General features: G+C 43.4%; 2 protein-coding genes across 2 annotated transcripts; both read right to left on the bottom strand.

The window, feature by feature from the left end:
- Positions 1 to 259: 259 nt before the first annotated feature.
- LOC110989113 (uncharacterized) lies at positions 260 to 12,280 on the bottom strand. The gene is made up of 11 exons (XM_022253261.2): positions 12,069 to 12,280; positions 11,166 to 11,378; positions 10,357 to 10,425; positions 9,750 to 10,005; positions 8,830 to 8,993; positions 7,830 to 8,252; positions 5,188 to 5,412; positions 4,067 to 4,135; positions 3,445 to 3,679; positions 1,849 to 2,867; positions 260 to 1,707 (listed from the first exon to the last, which is right to left on the bottom strand). Exons 1-11 carry the CDS (start codon positions 12,081 to 12,083, stop codon positions 988 to 990), a joined length of 3,408 nt encoding a protein of 1,135 aa, XP_022108953.2. The 5' UTR covers positions 12,084 to 12,280; the 3' UTR covers positions 260 to 987.
- Positions 12,281 to 12,406: 126 nt separating this feature from the next.
- LOC110988991 (organic cation transporter protein-like) lies at positions 12,407 to 20,277 on the bottom strand. The gene is made up of 10 exons (XM_022253038.2): positions 19,776 to 20,277; positions 17,674 to 17,904; positions 17,185 to 17,381; positions 16,195 to 16,355; positions 15,554 to 15,821; positions 15,148 to 15,282; positions 14,916 to 15,001; positions 14,347 to 14,467; positions 13,939 to 14,011; positions 12,407 to 13,796 (listed from the first exon to the last, which is right to left on the bottom strand). Exons 1-10 carry the CDS (start codon positions 20,106 to 20,108, stop codon positions 13,659 to 13,661), a joined length of 1,743 nt encoding a protein of 580 aa, XP_022108730.2. The 5' UTR covers positions 20,109 to 20,277; the 3' UTR covers positions 12,407 to 13,658.
- Positions 20,278 to 21,935: the final 1,658 nt, after the last annotated feature.

Genomic DNA, 21,935 nt, shown 5'->3' with positions numbered 1-21,935 from the left:
GTGCCCTTCTCCACCCAGGAGTAAAATGGGTACCTGTGAGGGCAGACACGATTGTGTTTAGCCATTTGTGCCAAAATGGCAAAATCAGGCTAGTATACTCCCCAGGGAGCTAAGATTATTTCAGGAATGTTCAGATGATGTGAGCCCAATGTGCAGGGATAATGATAATCAGCGCATAGAGGCATTCCGTATTATTCGCTGAATAAAAACCGACTATTATTACCAAATGCCTGTCGTCGCCGAAAAGATTAAACGGAAGTTATTATTCAAGGAGACAAAACGTTTTATTCACACATCATTGTCAGTTTACCAACAATAAAATTAGTTACAGTTTCAACTCACGTCTACACCAAGAACCCGTTGACTATGCTATGACAATGTACTGTGACGGTTTAAATGGACATAGCATTGCAATAAAAGAAACAGTAAAAAAAATAACGTGAAACGACACTGAAACAGGTGAACAAAATTCTCGCACAATATGGTAATAAAAAGCTCCAAAAGAAAGCCATTTTTTGTACCAAGTAAAAGAAACAAAATGCGCAGAAAACAAGCATTCAATAAATTTACAGAGGATGACTAGGTCACAGTAAAATTAATGCTTAAATTCTAATCATTATCGATGTGCAGTACTTGTGCAGTGATGTGCTGATGCAAATGATGTCCAAAATTTCAAAACCAACTAAAAAGAATAGCACTTTGTTATTTGTCTAATTTTATTCCTGTGCACGATTTACAAAACAACTACGCGCACGTAAGATTGTTCACAGTTTACAAGCATCGGAATACCAGAAAAGGGTGAAAGACTAAGATTTCACTTCTGACATCCTCTAGTTTATACTTTAATGTTTCGAGTTGCATATTTTAAAAATCTTACATTTAAACATGATCTCGTGGGGGTACCATCCAGCGTTGGCTATTTTTTCTCTCTCCCAAATGCAAGTGTGAAGATTTTGTCCTCTTTTTTAAAACTCAGACCACTTAGTCCTACTTCTTTTTTGATATCCATTTTTTCCATATTTGTCGCTTGCTTTGTTTGTGACTTTTACCAGGGTCATCTGTGCTCCTGGCTGAGATCTTGGTATCACCTTCAGAAGGGGTGTCAGGAGACCTCCCGGTTGCCCCCTCTGCTGCTGCCTTACTTGGCGGCTGAGTGGTGCTCTGATCTGACCCGATCTCGGGCGGGGTCGTTGCGGTGATTGTGGCAGAACAAACGGTGCTTTCAAGAGGTAGCTTGAAGCTGCTCCGATCGGGGACCATTCGGCTGCGATGAGTAGGTGTATCGAAAATGCTGTCCGGAGGATACCCAGCACCGCCGAAAAGGCGAGGAGGCTTGGTCAGTAACCCCGCGAGTCGACCTGGGCCAGCTCCAGGCTTCCCGCTGCCGCAGGAGGATGGCTTGATGCTGCCAGCAACCAGGGGAGCTGTCCCCGAAATGATATTGGGCTTGGTTGTGGTCTGATCTGACGTGATCGTTGATGAGAGATCTGAAGCGATCTTGTGGGTCAACGTGCTTGCTAAAGCACTCTGGGAGCTGATCTGATCATCTGGGTTAACTTGAGGTCTAGCATCGTCGGTGCTATGAGAAGGCCCCTTCACCATGGCTCCAGTTACTGGTTTGATGAGACGAGTAGCAAACGTGACCTTTTTTTCGTCACTTCTCTTCCAAGACTCCATGCTCTCTGTCTGCCTGTCGCCACTTGCTCGCTAATAGTCATTAAAAAATAAAGAAAGAATTAATGCTGTAAAGTTCTAGCGTTGCAATGAAGCACCTATTGGTTTTCTTTCTCTATACAAATGGACCACTTTTCATCACGGAGAAAATTACTTTCCATTCAGGTCGCTTACTTTAGTTTTGGTTTCCACTTTGTCAGGTTCATCGGTGTTTAAGGCTGGGACCAGGCTCTTGTCAAGTCTGCAAGGAGAGATTTTGGGGTTTCCTGGAGCACCCAACTCCGAAGTTGCACGGAAAACCGGTTTGGTGGTGTTCTGAGCCTGTGGCACAGTCGTTTTCACGGGTGGGCTTGCGGCGACTGTGGTCGAAAGCAGCACGGTGCTTTTAGCAGAGGTCTCGGAGACACCCGGGGTACGGGACATTGTCGCGCACCGAGGAAGGAGCTCAGCTGGAGGAATGCCAGTGATGCTTGAAGGAGGTGGTCCCCCCAAAACCTTTGACTTCATCAGGTCTGGTTTGCTAGTATCCTGCACTGCGGAAATCGTGGATGATTGAGGCTTTGCGAAGGCCGACGGCTGAGCTATACTCTCGGCAGGGTTCTTGGAGAAGACTTGATAATGGAGCATTCGGGAGGGATCAGCAGTGGAAAGCTTCACTGAGACCTGGGTAGGGGGCTTGAGGGTGCTCCCAGCAGAGGTCTTGGGGATAACCAACTCTTGAAGTAGTCGGGTCGTCTCAGTAGAGAGCTTGGCAGTGCTGTCTGGTAGACCTCCATCACCAGTAGGACGTTTCAAAGAGACCTGGGTAAGGGGCTTGACGGTACTCACAGTAGAGGTCTTAGAGATGACCTGGGTTCGGGACACAACTGAGGGCTTGGCAAGGGTCTTGGCAGTGACATCTGGTGAAAGTCTTTCACTAGACAGCGGCTTCACAGGCACCGGTATAGGCGACTTGACGGTGCTGCCGGCAGAAGTCTTGGGGACAGCATGATCATCGAGGAGTGCTCGGCAGTTTTGAGCGGGACGGTTGGCAGAGCTTCTTAATGACAGCGTTCCACCAGCAGGAGCCTTTGCGCTGGTTCGGCTAAGTGGCTTGATGATGATGCGAGGAGGGAGCGTGTCTTTATCCTCAACCTCTGCCTTACTAAATGAGTCCGTCGACCTCTCCTCGACTGGGCTGCAGTCAGCTGGCTCTGTTATAGAAATAAAGGAATTGGTAATTGACTTGGATCTTGAGACCCAGATTAAAACGGTATATCTCCGTTTCTTCTCCCCTGAAACGTCCTGGCTACCTCTGTCTACAGTCGCGAGAAGCAGATTGAATTGGGGGTCAAAGAACACGGATCGTATAAACATGGAGGGAGGGAAAGACAGCTAATAGGCGGCAACACACTGTATAAACTGATTCCAGCACGTAAATTATTGCTATCAGGAAGGCTCGTAAGTGCCACTCATTATTTAGAAAAAACACGGAGGGCGACTTTTATATCAACTCGCATCATGCTTCTGATGTACATGATTGCACGTAGGCCTATGTGATCACATGCAACTCCAAAATCTGTTGTGAAATTGGTGTCATTCTAATACCCTTGAAATCAAAAAGTGTTAGATTAGCACGACAGTTTATGTAGTGGGCTACAATTCGTCCAGAATGTGGTCTCCTACGTTGTCATTTGTTTGTAAACTAGGCAAAATTTGTGTACATCTAGCTATACAGCTCCTCAAAGAGCAACATGCGCAAAGGTGTTTTGACTACGGCTGAAACTTAACTGTTTCTAGAGGCAGGTAGGTTGACCGTCAGCCCAGCATTATTCAAGATTTCCGTCGGTGCTTGGAGGGCGCGCCTGTACATCCTGGTCACCAGGCCAACTTCATCCGGCTGTTTCCTGGCAACCACGTCTTGTTGGCCCTCCTTGCTTGCGCGAGGGAGCTTGACGGTTCGAGCAGAGGGCGCCCTGCCGCGCAAAGACTGCAGCCAGTTGCAAAGCTTCCTGAGGAGTTTAACCTAAAAACAAAATAACACGTTGTGTGTGAGTTCCTCCACAACACCGACTTGGTCCCAAATTGAGTTGTGAAATTAACAGGAAATCGTTTTGTTAACGAGTGGGGAAATGGAAACAAAACTTTCATATTCTGCTTTAATAAAAATAGATATAGGTACCCGAGTCCCAGACACGTCGTGTTCTGGTAAATATTTCCCAGTGGTTTTCCGTTCATGAATGTAGAGATTTTACAAAGAATTCTAATCAATAGTTAGCAACCTCTGATTCAAAGGTTTTAAAGATTCAAATTTGCTGCTAACTTCTTATAAATTTGACCTACTGATTTAAAACAGCAACACTTTCAAAATGTTAATAACCCTTATCATTCTAATGATCCAAATGATACTCACTGCAACTTGAGCAGCTTGAATCAGATGGGTTTCATTCCCTAGTAAAGCAACCTCAGTCGTCCTGTCAGACTGTTGATAAATAACATTCCACGACTACTCATAACAAAACAAAGCCAGCTGCCCGTCGATTTGTTTATGTCATGTGGTCATTCTCTGCAGTAAAACCCCGTGTTATCAGGGGACCTTGCCAACGCTTTTCACTGGTGTTTAAACTTTGGTGTTTGTTTCAACACTGTTAATGTTACTTTTAACACCTCCAGAGCATTGTAACACTTGTAAGTGTACAAAGTAACACCAGGGGTGTTAACGTGTCATCTGATAATAAGTGTTGTTTTTAACATCAGAGTTTTTGCAGTGTTGTTATTTTGGTGGAATTAATGATATAGAATATGGACTTTTTTCTTTTGAAACCCAGTGGTTATTTTCCTCTTAACATGTCTTTAGTGAAAATATTTTGGGTTTTCGCTTTAAGGACTGTTTTTGGATTATTTGCCTTTACAGTTTCATGCGGTCGGATCGAAATTTAGGTTTGAGGATAAAATTTTAGCCATTTTGTTTGAACCGAATAAATCACGAGGACAAATACAATGTAAGTGGCATGTATAGAGAGAGTGTATTTTAATATAATTACATTGTATATAGGGATAAAGCCGTTGTATAAGTTGAGCGTGGCATCTCGGATGTTGTAGCATGAAAAGAGACCAGAAGCGAGTGGCGATGCCGTAAGCCACTAGAAATTTGCATCCAAGTTGTCATGCGTACCTTCACTGAAAGCTAAAAAGCTAGTACTAAGTAGGCCTACATGTAGTAGCGCGACACACATGACGCGTTTACGGGTGCATGTACATTTTACGGGGCAAGCTTTTGCATAGCAACCGCCATCTTTGGAATCATGGAGCTGGAATGGACTGGTTCTTTTGTGCTCTTCTTATCTACTGAAAACAGTGTACTGGTGCACGGTGTCTCTTACGTAACCAAGCAAAAGCCTGCCCTACATCCGTAAAGCATGAGGTAGAGGTATAGCAACATTGTCTTTAGTATGGTGAATTTGAACTGTTATGTTCGTGTGAATGTAGGCCTAAAGATAGTGTGCTAGATTTTGTTCAAAAGGCATATTATACCTGATCCCGTTCCCCCGCCCTTTCGACTGCTCCACGGTCACTTTCCTTGCCCTCGGGCCCCTTTTGAATCTGACCGAGATCTGGCCCTCCAGCTGCTACATTCCCTCGGCTAATGACGGCTTCGATCACATCAGCGGCCAGCTGGACCGTCTTCTCCAGCAAAAAGACGGTCAGTACTAGTCCCGGCAGGGAACGCACGACGAGTTCGGTAGTCCTCCTGAGAAACTGAGTTCGGTATATGGAGAACAAACATCATTGCATTACACACGCTTTCCGGCCTAGAAACCTGAAATCATGTTTTAGAATAGTCAGAGCCTCTGGCGGCGGCTTTACGTTATAATCCCTCTAGCTCTTCATAATCAGTAGTTTCATCTAGGAAGGGTGGGGTATTCCATCCGCCGTGGTTTGCACTGGGGCTCAGTTACACCCTATGGCCAAAGCCTAAGGTTAGGAAGAGATTGTCATCCTATGGGTCAGTCAGGGTAATTGTCCAGTGGTAGCGGGTTCACAGTCCTCTCTGAAGTTGCAAAACAAAAGCCGATTGGCGTTTTTATTAGGTCTGCATTCGATTACGACTGGTTTGTGGCCAGTTTATCACACCATGTTCGATTTGTTAGACTGAGACCCAATCCTTCCCCACGGTCCATAACCCTAATAGCTCACACTCTAGAAATATTGTTGTACCAATAATTTATCTCAATGTTTAAAAAAAAATTGCCCAATTATGAGATGCTATAGGTGGACAATTTCCCTTGAGCATGGCCATGGCCGTGTACACACGTACGTAGCAAGCACCATTAAAATTAATGGAGTGGCTGAGGTGACTCGCACCAGCTCAGGTAGTTTAATTTCTGAATGGAGTACTCTTCGATCTTTTCAACAACACGTTCCATGAATTGGAGACTCGAGGCTGAAGTGCAGCAGAGTTATCAGGAAAGAATTAAGTATACAGACGCCACTGATTTTTCCCTGCGGTGACCCATTAGCCACCTAAAAGCAAGAACGTCCCAGAAAGATAATATTAGCAGGGCAAATATCGGAGAGCCAACTTTTCACACCAGTCTCATATATAGGGTTTGTGCACATGATGTCAAGTGGCGTCCGTACATGGAATTTCTTCCCGAATATGACCGTTGTGAAAGTTCGTCTCCTTTTCCCTATAAACTGGGCAGAAATCCTAAACGCCCTTAAACTGCACTAAGTGTTGCACTAAAGGTTATTCTGCAAATCTTGTGGGAATGAAAGTTTTGGAAGATTCTGGAAATATTACCGACGGTGAGCCCATAATGGTAGTCAGCAGTTTGTAGACCAGACTGAGCAATCCACGGAGACCTTCTCAATCAAATCTTCTTGTCAGCTGCAGCGCACGGCCTCGTGAATAAAAGTTACAGGGAACTGGCGGAATCATGCAGTAAGGCTGGCTACTGGAGATGCCAATGACGTCCTGCAGCGTTCTACTGCGGTCACTGACCTAGCCCAACGAACTATGGGGTTAGTTTACCAAGTTCTAGCTTGATTTTCCCACCTCTCTTCGGCTGAACCATCATTTATACACACCTATGTAACAGTACTATCTGGTACATAATACTTATAACTATAAAAATGTCCCATTAAACACTTTTCTGTAGTAGCCTCTCTTAGAATTTAAGAGGACAATTTGGCAGGGCCCTCGTTCTCTTGAATGTGCCCTTTCTTCTTGATCAAGTTGTTTAACACAGTGTTTTGACGCATGTCAATAATAGTATTGGTTCAAGGGTCGGCGATGTCTCAATAACAGTGGTGAGGATTGAAAACCACAGTGTTACTGGTATTCTTTTACGAAGTATCGCCTATGGTTGTCTAGAATTCACGACCAAAGACCGGCTATTTATTTTCATTTTGACGGCAAGTTACAATAATAAACTACACGGACACAAAAGAGTAAACAATCAGAAAAAAAATTGTGCCATTGGCTACTTTATTCCAAGAACACACTTTCCTTTTATTCAGTCGAATAGCGGCTTCCCGTGGATGTTAGCAAAATGCCAGCAACTTTAAGATCGAGTAAATGCAAACGCATTCCTCTTTACCTAGCACTGTTCAACTGTCAGTGCCATCAGGTCAATGACTGATATCGGGTCATATCTGTCATCGGGTTTTTTGCATTTAAATGTCAAGTGAATAGCCTACAAACCTGATGAGCCATAAATGATCGGAGGAGTTTGTAATGGGACTAAGAATTCAGAATTAGAAGAAAAGTTAAAAGCATTACCCTTTCCTGTTCCTCTTATTTTGTCATTCTTTCTATCTTTTATCCTCACTTCCTACAATTTGGCTCATTGCCTTTCCTTGTCTAGTCCAGTGTTTCCACAATTATGTCTCGTTAAATAATTTCAAATTTCATCGATCAGATAACTTACAGTCCTTCATAATTTCTCAACGGACGATTAAATACAGAACTGCACCATCTGCATAATTATGCACTCGTGCAGGAGAAACAAATTGTAAGAATTCAGTTCTGAGGTTACTTTACTCTCTCAATTTTTTTTGTAAAGACTAACTGAATATTTTAGCACTTAATTATTTCTTGGTTGAAACAAAGATACGGCCTGTATTTTCATCTTTTGAAGTTCCATCACGGATTGATACTTCGACTTTCCTTACGGGGTTCGGGCTGACACGGGCAAGTTCTTCTTTGCTGGGCCGAGTTGGGGGAAGCTTTTTGCCTCCTCCCCATTCAGATTGCTCGCTTTTGTTTTACTGGACGGGTCCTGGGTAGGTGGCTCCGCGGAAGCCTCAAATGCAGGTTCCTTGGTGTCGAGACCTGCGGTAGTCTCGGGCGTTGAGTTTGCGGCGATCTTGCCGTCAGCGAGGGTTTCGGAACTTCTCGGGTCCAGGACCATTCGGGCAGTCTGTGAGGGGGTCTGGGAAGCTTTCGCAGCAGACCGGGTAAATGGCATGTCGGTGCGGTTAGTGGGGAGCGTGTCCTCGGGGTGTTCCTCCTCACTCTGCCCGGACTCCTCGCTCTCTGTCTCCCCTTCCTTGTACTCCTCCGAGTCGGTACTCAGCTCCTCCTCACGCGGTGGCTGATGACAAAAGATCGAGGTTTTTTTCAACATGCTTGGAGTAAGTTTGTTGCAATATACAGCCCTTTATTTTTCTGCTATGCTAAAGATTGGCATAAACTTCAAATCTTGTGCCTCAGCTCATTTCAGTGACAAATAATCCTAAACAGGATGGGTCGTCATGATTTTGAGAACAGTATCCCATGACAACGCTTAGACAAACAATAACGTACCGCTGTTTTTACTGCTCTTTCGATCCTCAATACGTGGGGATCAATAGCGTTAATGCTACTGTAGTAGCACTGGTATTGTGCACCTATATTCTTGTGAGTTGTATTCTCGTTATAATACGATTCTGCTTCCAGAAGGCAAGCACACTTTGTACACACCACGACAAAGCATAAAGCTGAAAGGGAATCACGCTTATGAAATAGAAAAAAAATAACGTAAGACTAGGAACGCGTCTAATTCCCCAACCCGCATGAATTACGAGGGCGCTATTTCTCCATGCTGAGATCTTCGAGCAAGGGTTTGCGTGCCGCTATGAGTAAGGCAACAATGGCCTCCGGAAGGGGCGGGGTTGTTCCTGCAATCCAACCTTGTAATCCTCATCATCTTGTGAATCATAGCTCTTCTCCAGCTGCTCCAGGGTTCCCAGCTCGTCCTCATCGTCTTCTGCTTCCTCATCACTCTCTTCAAACTCCTTCCGCTTGCGAGGAGACAGGGTGGACATCTCCTTGACAGGGCTACAGTCAATAGACTCTGCGAGAACAAAAGTCAAAACTCAATGCTATTAAAATCCTCTGTACCTCGTGATCGAATTTTACCAGCAGGCTTTACAAACAAAGAGCAGTTGCAACATAACAAATACAGAATCTTGCAGCAACCCCAAACAACATATCGGAAGAGAACGAACTTGTAACAACACGTAACAAATCAGATCGAGCCTCAACCACACGTGTGTGGTAATAAAAGTACAATGAAGCAGGAATTGCAATTTGCACGTAAGTGTATAGATTGAACAATTTAATATGTATACCAGACACTCTCTGAGTAAAGCTTTAATGCCCTACTTCAGGCTGTTGATGAAAATATATGTGTGCTCAAACCCTCTACCTTGCGTGGTATGGGAGCATAGACAGTACAAATCTTGAGCAATCTAATGTGCTCTGATCGTCTATTCTGCAGACTTTTTTGTCTTGGGAGAGAGAAATGTAAGGTGTCACCGCACGACCGTGCAAATCTTCAAGTCTTCACTTGTCTCAATTGGTAACGGGCAGTCATTCCGAATGAACTAGCAAAGAACCTCTCGTCACATCGCAAAACGAATTCACCTCTAATGCTTCATTAATTAAACAGCTAGCATCAAAACGTTCAAAAGTTAGTCATGCATGCAGTCCCCAGTCCTCAGATTTTAGTACAATTGTCGTTGTTGATGTTTTCAAATCCCGTTATATTAAATCGCGATCCTAAGGATTTCCTGCATGACTGTCCAACGCAGAAAGGCCAAGAACCTACTGTCTCCGGAGACATGAAGAGTCCCCTTGGCCTGCTCCAGGAAGCTCGCTGTCACCCCGATCGAATCCAGGGTATCCGTCAAGGCATAGAGGGCGCCCCGGAACACTCTGGTAGCCAAGCCCAGCTCCTCCACCCGTTTCCTGGCAACCACATATCGTCGGTCCTCTGCGACTGCACTGGGCGATTCGGTGCATATAGGGGGATCCTGGCCGGGCAGAGACTGCAGCCAGTTTTGAAGATTTCGAAGAAGTTTCGCCTCGAACGTAAAAGGGGGGAAAATGTTGGCAAAGGATAAAACACCTCATCCCAAAAGGGGAAGAGTAGCAAAGTGTGGTTTCTATAATGACTCGATTGGCCCAGAGGCAGTACAACATAATTACATGGATACCTGCATTCTGGCATCGTGGCTTCATTCTTCAGTCTACAGGTTCACTTTTAAAAGAGCATGAAAGTTGCAGTTATAATAAAACCTGTAAAATTGAGTCTCTCTGTCAGCACTAATTCGGGGCACTGATAAATCACACTCATTCAAAACGTGTTGTCTGTTGAAAAGAATATACTGCGCCTTTACCAGTACACTCGACGGATACAAACTTATAATACTCACTGCTGTTTGAGCGGCCCGAATAAGACATCCTACATTTTCCCTTGAAGCAGTGTCGGATGTATTTCCAGGCTGGAAATTAAACCAAAAAAATAGTAAAATGATGATCACGAACTATGTAAAAAGAGTGTATAAATATGAGGCTGGGTACCAGATATTCCGTAACAAGTACATGTATATGTGCTATGCCAAACTGGTATTGGCTGCATGCACTGTGTAACTGACTACAGTATTTTAAAGAGCACTTCTAAGGAAACATGTTTTCTCTGATTTTATCTGTTCAAATAAAGAGGGAAGCATCCAAATCGAACGCAGTGTCACTTGTCTTCAGAGCATGCATGTGTGTTTGGCATGCACAAGGGGGTTTATCCACTACGAACACAGGGCGAAGGTTCCCTCGTTTTCTCCGAATGACGCAATTTATACATTCAGAATTCGCATGTTGTCATGAACAGAAAAAACCCTTTGAAGCTTGTTATAGTTGAGCTCTGAAGGCAAATGACCCTGTTTTCGATTTGGATGCTTCCATATTTTTTGAATAGATAAAATCAGAGAAAACGTTTTCCTTAGAGGTGCTCTTGGATACTGTATGACTATGTCTGGCACGAGTTCCATATACGGACGCTGCTTGATAGCCCGTGCACAAACCCCATGAGTCTGGTCTCAAAAATTATGTTTTCAAAGTTAACGACTTGGTTTTTTCCTTCCTAAATTGAACTCTTCTGGACATGATTTTGCTTTCTGTAGGAAAATAATTACTGGCGTCCGTATATGGAACTCTTCCCCTATGTCCTTTTTAATAAATCGTTTACCTCGGCTACTTTTCCCGCCACCGCTGCACCTTCAGGCTCACTTTTCTCGTCTCTCTGGGCCTGCTCGTTGCTGCTCGTGACTGGACCGACCTGTGACGCAATCTCAAAGCGGAAGACAGCTTCGATACCATCGGCGGCAACCTGGGCTGTCTTTTCCAGCAAAAAGATGGCAAACTTTGCAGGCGGTGAGTGCAAGACTTGTCTTGTCAAAAACTAGGATTTAATGAGAAACGAAAAGCAAATCTCTAAATATCCCTCCAAAGTTCAGTCCGATTTGTCTTGGTGCACTTAGTATGATTTACCCAATTTTCAAGTTGCAGTACAAGGGACTGCACAGAATTTTTTTTTCCCGAGCAAGTCAATTTGGGTAAATTCTTCCCCAGTATGTAACACCACTACTGAGGATTCCCCGTCTTACTGAAGAACATGAAAGAAAAACTCTGTGCCATAAATCTTCATTTCTGACAGGGGGGAATGGAAAATAATTAATGTCTAATCAAATAAGTGATTGTGTTTAAAACTATCCAAAATATGGCACAACTTCTTGCTTATTCAGTGAAAAATGCGTCAGAAAATTGAGTACATGTGTACACACTTAAAACAACTGTATGTGCAAAGGACATCATGCTCCACCCTCTTTTTCGTCCTCTTGGAACAGGTTTTGTCTCTTCTGAACACAAGTGGAAGACTTTTATTTTAGAACTGTTCTTCTCCTAGCATGGCGGGGTTAGTATAATCTTTCCGACATTGCGATTTTGTGAAGGCATAATTTTTATTGAATCAATCCCAACAGCTGATACGTATATTTCAGGATATACTTCACATGCAGTCTAAAACAGAAAAGCACATCTTTCAGAGGTCTATTTCTTCATCTTGTCCATATTAAATGCCTGATAATCTTACCGAAAGGGAGCCCATGGCGGATGGTGTTGCTTTATGCTACCATTTGCAAAGATCATTTACTGCTAAAAAGCACATCAGCTGTACATCGGTCAACGTTAACACGACCCCCAGTGTCACCAGCAGCATGAGCAGTGCTTGTCCTGGCGGGAAATTCGACGTGCAATGTGCACTACACGCGAAGTGCGTCAAACCGTGCGGCCAGATGCTGGTGACGTAATCATTTGTTATTTAAATACTGTATTAGATTCAGTCTTTTTAATCCGTCAAGCTTTGCACTCCGAGTTAGAGAGAGTTGGGACAAATGCCGGGAACATATGCACTGTGTGCAAACATATCGGTACGTCGGCTTTATTTGTTTCCTTTATTGGAAGCTAGAGGGTATGACTTGCCGTGACCTCGTTGAAAGAATTCCAAAAACAATTAATTCAAATGAAATTAATAAATCTACTGGTAACTCACAATAACTACTCAATGTTGAAAAAAATTAGTCAATTAGCTTTCTTTTTAAAAGAATTTACAAGCTGAACGATAGTTGATTATGACAGTTTAAATTGATTGAATTTCCAAATTTATTATTTATTAGTGGTCCTAAATCTTGATGGTGCCTGTGCGTTTTTGTAAAATTAATGTAAATGCCAGCAGTAATCTCAAATCCAACGAGTTTGCTGTTCGAAATAAAGTATTTGGTTTAAAACAGCATTTGATACAGATTAAAAAAATAGATACAAGCATAACAAGAGAGTGTACTGAAACGTACAACTTACATGTCCATCAGCAGACTTCTTCATGCAGTAGCAAATATCTTGGTTTCTGGGTCCACAGTTGGAAGTTAATTTTCATTCGTTAGTGGAAGGTAATAGTGCTGTTTGATCTCAATTTCATACCCTTAAAATGACAGCATTGCCCCTCCCCCCACCAAACCATTGCACTTCTTCCCTTTCAAGCGACGGTGGTCCAAGATTAAAGATTGCAAACGAACCCGTGTAGGCCTATTTATGAAAGCCGTGGCACTTCCTATCCCGTAACGGGGCTTGTACATTTTATTGTTTGCCAGTCATCATAATTGCTCAACGCCATGAAGTTTTAACAAGGGGCGCAAATTGCCGGATATGCAAAAGCTCCCCATGTACATGTAACACTTTGTTTCCGGGCAGAAGTGCCTTAGGATCATCACTAACTTCTGTGTATTTCTGTACCGAGCGAAAGTGAGACTGGAGCCATCAAAGTAACAGATAGGACACGACTTGCGTTTCTGTTTTTAGCAGATTACACGCTTAGCTATCGACGTTGCTGATTTCCTAATCACCTTCCGTTTGTGGACCCCAAACCAAGGCCTTGACTGAAAATGTTTAAATATGCACTAAAGTGCACGTGCAAATATAAATTTTAGTGCACAAAAGAAAGCCTTGAGCAGGCACAAGGTTTTAAATACTTTGTTACTAAAATGTTACTAGAAGGATAAATGCACGACGATGAATCGATTCCTCTGAGTGACAAAATCTCCGGTCGTATCGTTTTGCCTTCCTCCATGGTCTTGCCTTGATTTTGTCAGGTTACATCTCGCCTTATCACGTCTCAATCCGAGCATGTTCACTGTGTCCCCTCGACTTCGTCGATAGTCTGTGGCTGTTTCTTTCCCAGCGTCTCGTGAAGAACCAACACACACAGCCCAGCGATAACAGACAACCCTCCAAATATGACCATGGGCGCCCAAGCAGCAAATTTCTCCTGACATTAAAGAAAAAAATTGGAAAAGGACTTATCACCTTCTAAATCCTACACTGCCAAAGATATGAATGTAGTCCAACAGATTTCATAAGATGCAAAGGCAATGTTCATATCTACGGGACTCGAATCAAACGCAGCTTACGAGATACATGATAATCGGAGCGAGGATGCCTCCAACACGTGATGAGAAGGACGACATGCCAACTCCCAGATTCCTACAAATTTTTCGAAAAAAAATGTTTGTCATTTTGAAAATATACTATAGCACCGAAAAAAGAACAAAAAATAGTGAAAATAACAAATGCACGCATTAGCAAATGTGTTCAGAAGTATTCCTGATACGACCAGCATACTTAGCGGTGTCCTCACAGCCTGAAGTTTACGCTGGAAAACATAACGGCACGAAAATACATGCTTGCGACGGACAAACAAAATCCCTGGCTACGCACCCGACGAATGCAATGATATCTTTCTTTGGCGATTTTGTTTTGAAAGCCTATTATAATAATCTGTCCAGAAATAAAAGAATGTGTTAGCATCTACAGTTTACCTTGTGACAGTTGGGAAAAGTTCAGTGGCATAAAGAAACACGATAGCATAGGAGCCAGCAATTCCGAACTTCCCCAACATGGCGGTGGAGATAATAAGTGCTGAAAGATCCACCCCGCTCTCTGAATGAAAAGAGTAACAATAAAGATTATGCCGCGTCCGGTTTTCCATTCATCTCTCCTGAATTCACAGGTCTCGATTCTGTTCTAAAAAGGTACGTTCCAAGCCTAAAGGATCCCAGAGCAGACCTCCCCCCATCAAATCAGACATTCAGTCCTCGCATACGCGCAAAGCTCGATTTTCAAGGCCAAATATAAGCCCAAAGTGTCAACTCTTGTCACTGAGATTGCGAGACATTTTGATAAGATGTACCCAATTTAGATGTCTGTTTTAATGCAAGCAAAGTTTCTAAAAGATTTATGAAGGGACATCACAATCGAAGGGGGAAATCCGCCGCCCCCCCTTCAGCAGTGAGCGGGTAATGCAAATATGAAGTTCGAAGAGTCTGGTCATATTCGAACTGTCTCGGTATGATTCACCTAAACAGGACGGAAGAAAATAGTTAGGTACCTGTTGTCTGAGGAATGAAGGCGGTCACAATGCACGCGATTCCTCCAGCCACATGAAACACGCAGAGTGGTATCCGACGGCCAAACCTGCCAAAATTTCCACAATGCAACCAAGCTTAGAACCTTTCTTTTTCTCATATTCAATCAAGAAAAAAAATCTAATGGTAACATGTTATTCTCCTTTTTAAATCAGTATGCTCTTGATTCTGAAGTGCCTCCATGAGATATATTACCAAGTAACGACTGCAGTGGAGACTATGTAAGCAGGGATCTCTACCGCACCGCTAAGGAAGAAGTTTAGATAAGGGTTGCCGGCTAAACTGTCGGTGTTCAAAGAAAGACCGTAGTACACCAGACTGTTGACAAACCTAAGGACACATATTCAAAGTGGTAAAATAAAATCCGGGTTAAAACTCTGGTATTCACTGTAAACAATGGAGTGTGCTTGCTTAAAAACATAATAAACAGACTTTTGAGATGACATTTTTCTGCCTTACGCAGTGCCAGATAAAATTTAAGTAAACACGAAAACTTGCCCTTTCTTTTAAAAAAACATGCAGAGAGCACACTCTTAGAAAAGACAGCTTTTAACTTGATGAAAACTTCCTACAACAGTTTCTTTGAAATTGACGTACTCACCACGTGAAAATCATCACCAGTGATATCCGCCTAATCTGCGGTGTTCTGAACAGGTGCCAAATGGTGTAGACCCGGCCTTTCTTCTCACCAACACCGTAGTCGCCCACAGGCTGAGTGGGCAGTGTGGCTGTGCCCCCCTCGTCCCGCATCTCCACTTCAGTGTCACTGACATATGCGGTTTGGAGACCAGCCGGGCTCTTGGAATCCAGGGTAGGGGCTTGAACGTGGGACGATGCTGATGGGTCGTTGGAGCTCGGAGGACCTTTGTCTAAAATATGGCGAAAAGGAGACACCTGCCATGTACGTGTAATATGGACTGAGATTTTCTCTCTCAACAGGACTTGTGTTTTGCACGTGGATTTCGAAAGGGAAATGACAGACTGGCATTTTGTGAACAGCCAGAACATCAAGATCAGGACATCGCAAATAAAAAGTGTATAATATTGCATTATCACAAATTTTAAGTGATTTGGCATTTGTGGAGGCAGCTGTTAAACGATTTAATGACATTGATATCCTCAGATTCCAAAAAGCCACCGATTTCTGTACGCGTGTGTTTCGTTGGATCCCCCAAAGAAGCATACACCATGGCCGGCACAATTTCAGGACTATCGAACCGTGGCAAAAGTAAAAATTTCGACCTTCGAACCCGGACAGCGAGAAACGATGCGGTCTGCTGTCTTCGGTGAGCACACCATCGGGTAGATCCACCTTGTTGAACCGCGCGATCTTCTGTAGTATGGTCTCCGCCTCGTGCACACGACCCCGCGAAATCAACCATCGAGCAGACTCCGGAATAATCCTGAAAAAGACGAAAAGCGCCGCAAACAAGGGTCATCTGTTGAGCCAAAACAATCATTCGTGCCCGTTTGGTTGCTTGGTAGCTCATATTACCCGCATACGTCCAACTTTTCGCCTCGCGAGGCGAAAAAAAATCAAAAGGAATTTGCCACACGGCCTCGCGAGGCAAAAAATACTGCATAAATAGACCAACTGCGCCCGCTAAGTCACGTGACCAATAGTGGGTATTCAATATCAACAAACACGGTGTCCACCAAAAGCAAAGTGTTTCTTAAGTATCATTAACCAAAAAATAAAGGTGACAGTAGGTACCCGTAAATCAGCTTTATTGTTTGTCTTAACAACACTCAAAACACATGTTGCTATGGGGTTGAAACCACAGACGTATATAAAAAACCTGGACTTGTAACGCCTTTGTATGAAAAAGAAGCCAACCAGCGGCTGTTTTACCGAGCCGAATACATGAGCGTGGGTTGGCTCCCTTCTATTGACTTCAGCAAGAACAAAGGCGGGCTTTGCCAGGAAAGCTTTGTATTCGGCTCGGTGAAATGGCTGCGAGTGGATTCAATGACTCTATAAGCTGATTAAGGGCATTGCGAGTCCAGATTTTATTATACACGTCCGTGGTTGATACCCACTATAGGTCACGTGATTTAGCGGACGCAATCGGTCTACTGATGCTAAGTGAAGTCTTGTCATTTCAGATGGCCTGTTAACTACAATTGGGATCTCCAATGACTGTGCTTCTCCAAAACACTCTGAATGCCTGACAAAAGGCATTTCATAGCAATAGGCACCTGCTTCAGAAGAAACAGGGACAAAAAACTCACCACCACAGCGGTATGGTAAGCAAGCTGGGTAGCGTGATGGCGAGCTGTAGGTGGCGCCAGTCACGCAGTAAGTATGCTATGCCTGAAAGAGACATGATACCGCTGGCCCAGAAGAGCGTTAGCAGAATACCAGCGAAGGCTCGTCTGGAAGGCGAGAACATTTCGGTCACCATGACGTAGGATGTGATGTCCACGCCCTGAAAAGAGGGATGGGTTTGTGGAGAGCACAAACTAATTACACGTATGTTTATATCAAATGTGGCAATGCCTGATGCAAAGAATACCCCGGCGTTGTACGGGTAAGTTAGGGTCACACTGTCACAGTAAATGCAATCCATTCGCAAAACTATTAAATCCATCACATGAATAGGGTTTTTAAGTACGCAGACGAAAGACTCTTCCAAATTCTGAACATACAAATCCATTACATGAATAGGGTTTTTAAGTACGCAGACGAAAGACTCTTCCAAATTCTGAACATGCACCCACCTGTTCGATAACGCCCACAAAAAACCTCACCGCTATGAAGGCGTAAAGGTTGCCAGTAAACGCCGCACCAACGCCGAACGCCACCTGTGCCCACAGGGAGAGGAAAAAGACGTACCGACGGCCGAAGCGATCAGAGAGCTGGCCAAAGAGCAACGATCCCACCATCACACCCAACATGAAGATGGTCTGACTCAGGTCCACAGAGGCATCCTTCTCGCAAACTAGATCCCACTATGCACACAGGAATGTAATATCAGCTTAATAGTTTCCATGTTTCATACTCATGAACTCTCGCGTTGGAGCGCGGCCAAACACAGAGGCAGTAACATTATTACACAATCGCATGCAGGTCGTACTATACAACCTGACAGATTACCACGGCACATGAAGTGTGTAATTACCCCTAAAATGTTAGGAATTTTTCATAACAATAATAATTAGACATACATATATGCAATATGCGGTTTTCATAAAAAATAATTAAAATAACAATAAGGATAATTGAAAATTTATAATGCGCAGTTTCCACAAAAATGATCAACGGCGCAGTACAAGTTGACATAAAAAATTAATTTAATTAATTTAATTTAAGAAATGAAAGATAGGGATAAATGAATAAGAATAAATGAATAAATGTCACCGTGCTAGTACCCAAACCGCAGTATGGGGATACGTCTGCCCCGCCCAACAGGGAGAACCTAACCCTGCTGGTATCGCTGATGTCTCGATCCTTCCCAGGGACAGACACCTCTAACCCTACCTACGATAAAACAAAAGTAATTATACCAGACACGGTGACACTAAAATAACGATTCACAGCTAAACCTACATTAAAAAAAAGTTAATACCCCTACCAGTTAAAATTAATAAAATAAAATCACCAATCTTGCAGTGCAATATATCATTAAAAATAATAAAAGGTGCATTACAGAGGCAAAAATAGGGAATTAAAAACTAGATTAAAAGAGATTAAATCAAGTAAATCTAAAGTGCCGTTTATGGCCTTCCTAAGGAGTGGGGCTTTCTTTTTTTTGGGGGGGGGGCTTTTTGCACACTTTTGGGAATGGAAGTAAATGCAACTGCCCCCCCCAAAAAAAACACTCCGTAAATTATTTTGAAAAATAAATCATATTTCTGGCGGGCAATGACCCACTTAACCCTTGCTAACTGTTTTCAAGGAATCGCCATTTTGTTTACACTCACACATACTTTAAGTGCATGTCTCTGATGAACCACAAGAAAGTAACTTTGGGCATTTGTGTTTTACTTTATGATGCTTATGCTGTTTCGTGATGCAGGTTGATGTTGCTTCTCTGATGTACACGCCCATCGAACAGTCTACAGGATTTTTATGCGAATCTATAAGCTACACTCCAAGTATGACCCACCCCAAAAGTCGGCGTTTGAAGTGGGCAAAAGGTCAGAATTGCATACATTGATTGTCCGAGGCACCAAGCCCAACCAAATCTTAACAGGTGTTATTGGGGTTTACTGGGCACCACTCTTGGGCCTAAATGCTTTTAATTATTTTTATTATTCATTTCTGGTAATGACACCAAGGATTCCTCAAAAGTGCCCTAGACACTTTATAGCTCGCAAGCCTGAAGAAACCTGTAGAGAGGAGACAATGAGAAGCAGTGACAGTTTTAGCCTGGAGGAAAACCCCAAGAGAATATTTCTGGGTAAAACCCACGAATTCAGGTAGGGACTGAAAACCAAATCTACATGGTGGACCGAACTGGGAATCGAACCCGGACCGCAGAGGTGGGGCGCGAGGGAAGAACCACTAAGCCAACCCCACTATGCCCCCACCCCCGCTTCTGTGCTACTCTCACTGAGACTGTATAGAGAAAAGTTTTGTTTGTATACAACTGCACTGACCCCCCCCCATAATTCCGGCTCTCTGAGCTGGTATGGCCCTAGTCTTGATCAAGACGTTGTCGTGTTGTTTATAAGCGAGAGGGCGCTCACAAGACGAATAGCTGGAACGCACAAACCACAACTAGCCACGCCAGCTCTTGACCAAGACTAGTATGGACCCAGTTACGCAAGTGTCCTGGAAACTGGATACTACACGCATAAAATCCAAGCGGTAACTATACCTCGGTAGCAACAGTCTTCCCGTAATACGTTTGATCGTAATTCCATCCTTCGTCGCAAGGCATCGTCTCATTATCCACCGTAATGTTCACGTACTTGAAACATTTCGAGTACTCCTCACCGTTGTCCCCGGTAACCTTTGGTACCGTCTCCTCGAGCTGTTCACCCGCCGGTACCTTGCAGTGATGACCCGGCACTGCCCCCAGAAAGGATATTCCCAGCATGTGCCAGGCTGACGGAACCTGACCTGCGAGGCATATCAGCAAGTAGATTAAGGTTTGGTAGCGACCGAAATCACCCAGGAAAACAAGTGCCTCGTCCAGTTCCATCGCCATCGTAAAAGCTCCCTCTGTTAAATGTTTCTATTAAAAATACACGTATACAAGTTTCATGGTGAAGTAATTTATATGGATCATCATCTCAGAGGTTCAAGTTGTGCTACAGCATCCAAAAGTGGTTTCCAAGACGCACGCCGCCATTGTATTTAGTCTGCGTCACATAATGGCTCACCGACCTTTGATCCTCAGGCTTATCAAATTTCATAAGCCAAAATGTATTTACTTCAATTGAGATTATTTTGTTCGCACCCGACGCGCGCAAACTGGGGTCGATACACGTTGGTATACCTGTATTGCTTCGAAAGGCGAAGTTATTAAAATGAATTCAGACGAGATTCACACCAAAACAACATCAAGATTCACATTGTTCGAACTCGAAGGAGTCGTGACTTCAAGTGAACGACTCGTCAGACCGTTCCCTTTTTGCAAACTATTACAGGATTTTTCTTTTCTGGAAATTTTAAGAATATTGTTATGTTTCTTGTTTTTGAGGCGAGTTTTCTTGTAGTTTGTAATATTTTGGGTTTATGTATAGGCTGTACGTCGATTTGTATATGTGCGACAGTGTGGTGATATACGTAAGACGGAAATAGCTGAGTTTTAATACCTAAGACAGCAAAAAAGAACTTCACTTTTTGACTGGAGCTTTATTGACTGAAGCTTTAAAGTGAGCAACACGTACATTCACTGGTATCGAGACTACTACATAGCCACATACATGTACATGTACATATTGGAAGCACTATAAGGAACAGCTGTCTGAATAGTCTACAGGATTGTCTTTACTGCATAATAAGTAGGCTGTCAAGTTCACGCCAGACGCGTCTCATTCGTCTTCTATTTTACGTGAATGGTGTGAACTTGCCCAAAAGTAAAGATAAAAATAGCAAATTGGAAACAAGGTTAATGCGAAGGTGCTATTTCAAGATGTTAGGGAAACATAATTTCAAGTGAAATGGTCGCCAGCGTCAAGCATTAAGGAGGGCCACAGTATCAGTGGAGGGTCACATCACCACAATAAAATATATTTTTCTTGCTCATTCTTTTCACTGATGGGGGGAGGGGCAGCTTCTCGGCAGTGGGGCCCAGCCCCTACACCCCCCGGCTACGGGCCCGAATTGTCCATTGATAAAAATTTTATTTGGCAAATTTCAATTCTAGATATCTTTTTATGAATTTGCAAGCGTTTTCAAGTCTTTCTATCGTTTCCAAGTTGGAATGACCTTTCGTGATAACTCCTGTCTGTGTTTGAAAAGTACACCTCGCACGTTTTAATGGTCTCAATAACACTACAGACGAAGGTTGTAGTTTTTTGACAGGATTGGCTTTATTTAGTAAGAGATGAAGATCTATAAAAATACTCACATAGCGGACTGAGGACTCAGCAATAATTTCTGTCTCCTTTTTGGGAAAAAAAGCTCAGTGGTGAAAGTGTATCATTCAAATTCTAGAACTTCAATCTAAAAAACCAAACAAAACAACAACAACAAAAAAGCGAGCCCGAACATTCTGGAAGACTGATCACATACGGCTTACGCAGTATCCTTGTGTGAGATGTTAAAGGCATTTTTTATGGCATTAATTCAGAACGTCACCTTTCCTCGAGGTGCTATCCAAATACAACATGATGGATAAGTCTCGGGCATGACCGCTGAGAGGCATCGTCTCTGCCCAGGCGTCTGGGGACCAGTCAGGGCCTGATTTATACTCTACGTTTTCCCATCTGTTTTATGTCCGTGATTTTTTTTTTGCTTAGTTCCGATGATGATCGCCCACACTCTCTTCCCCCTGTACTTGGGTTCATCCCCGGTGGACGGGAGACCT

This window comes from Acanthaster planci, linkage group LG05 (assembly GCF_054643075.1).
Source record: "Acanthaster planci isolate LZ-2023a linkage group LG05, COTS_SCS, whole genome shotgun sequence".
NCBI lineage: Eukaryota > Metazoa > Echinodermata > Asteroidea > Valvatida > Acanthasteridae > Acanthaster > Acanthaster planci.
This window is presented reverse-complemented; position numbering and strand designations above follow the sequence as displayed.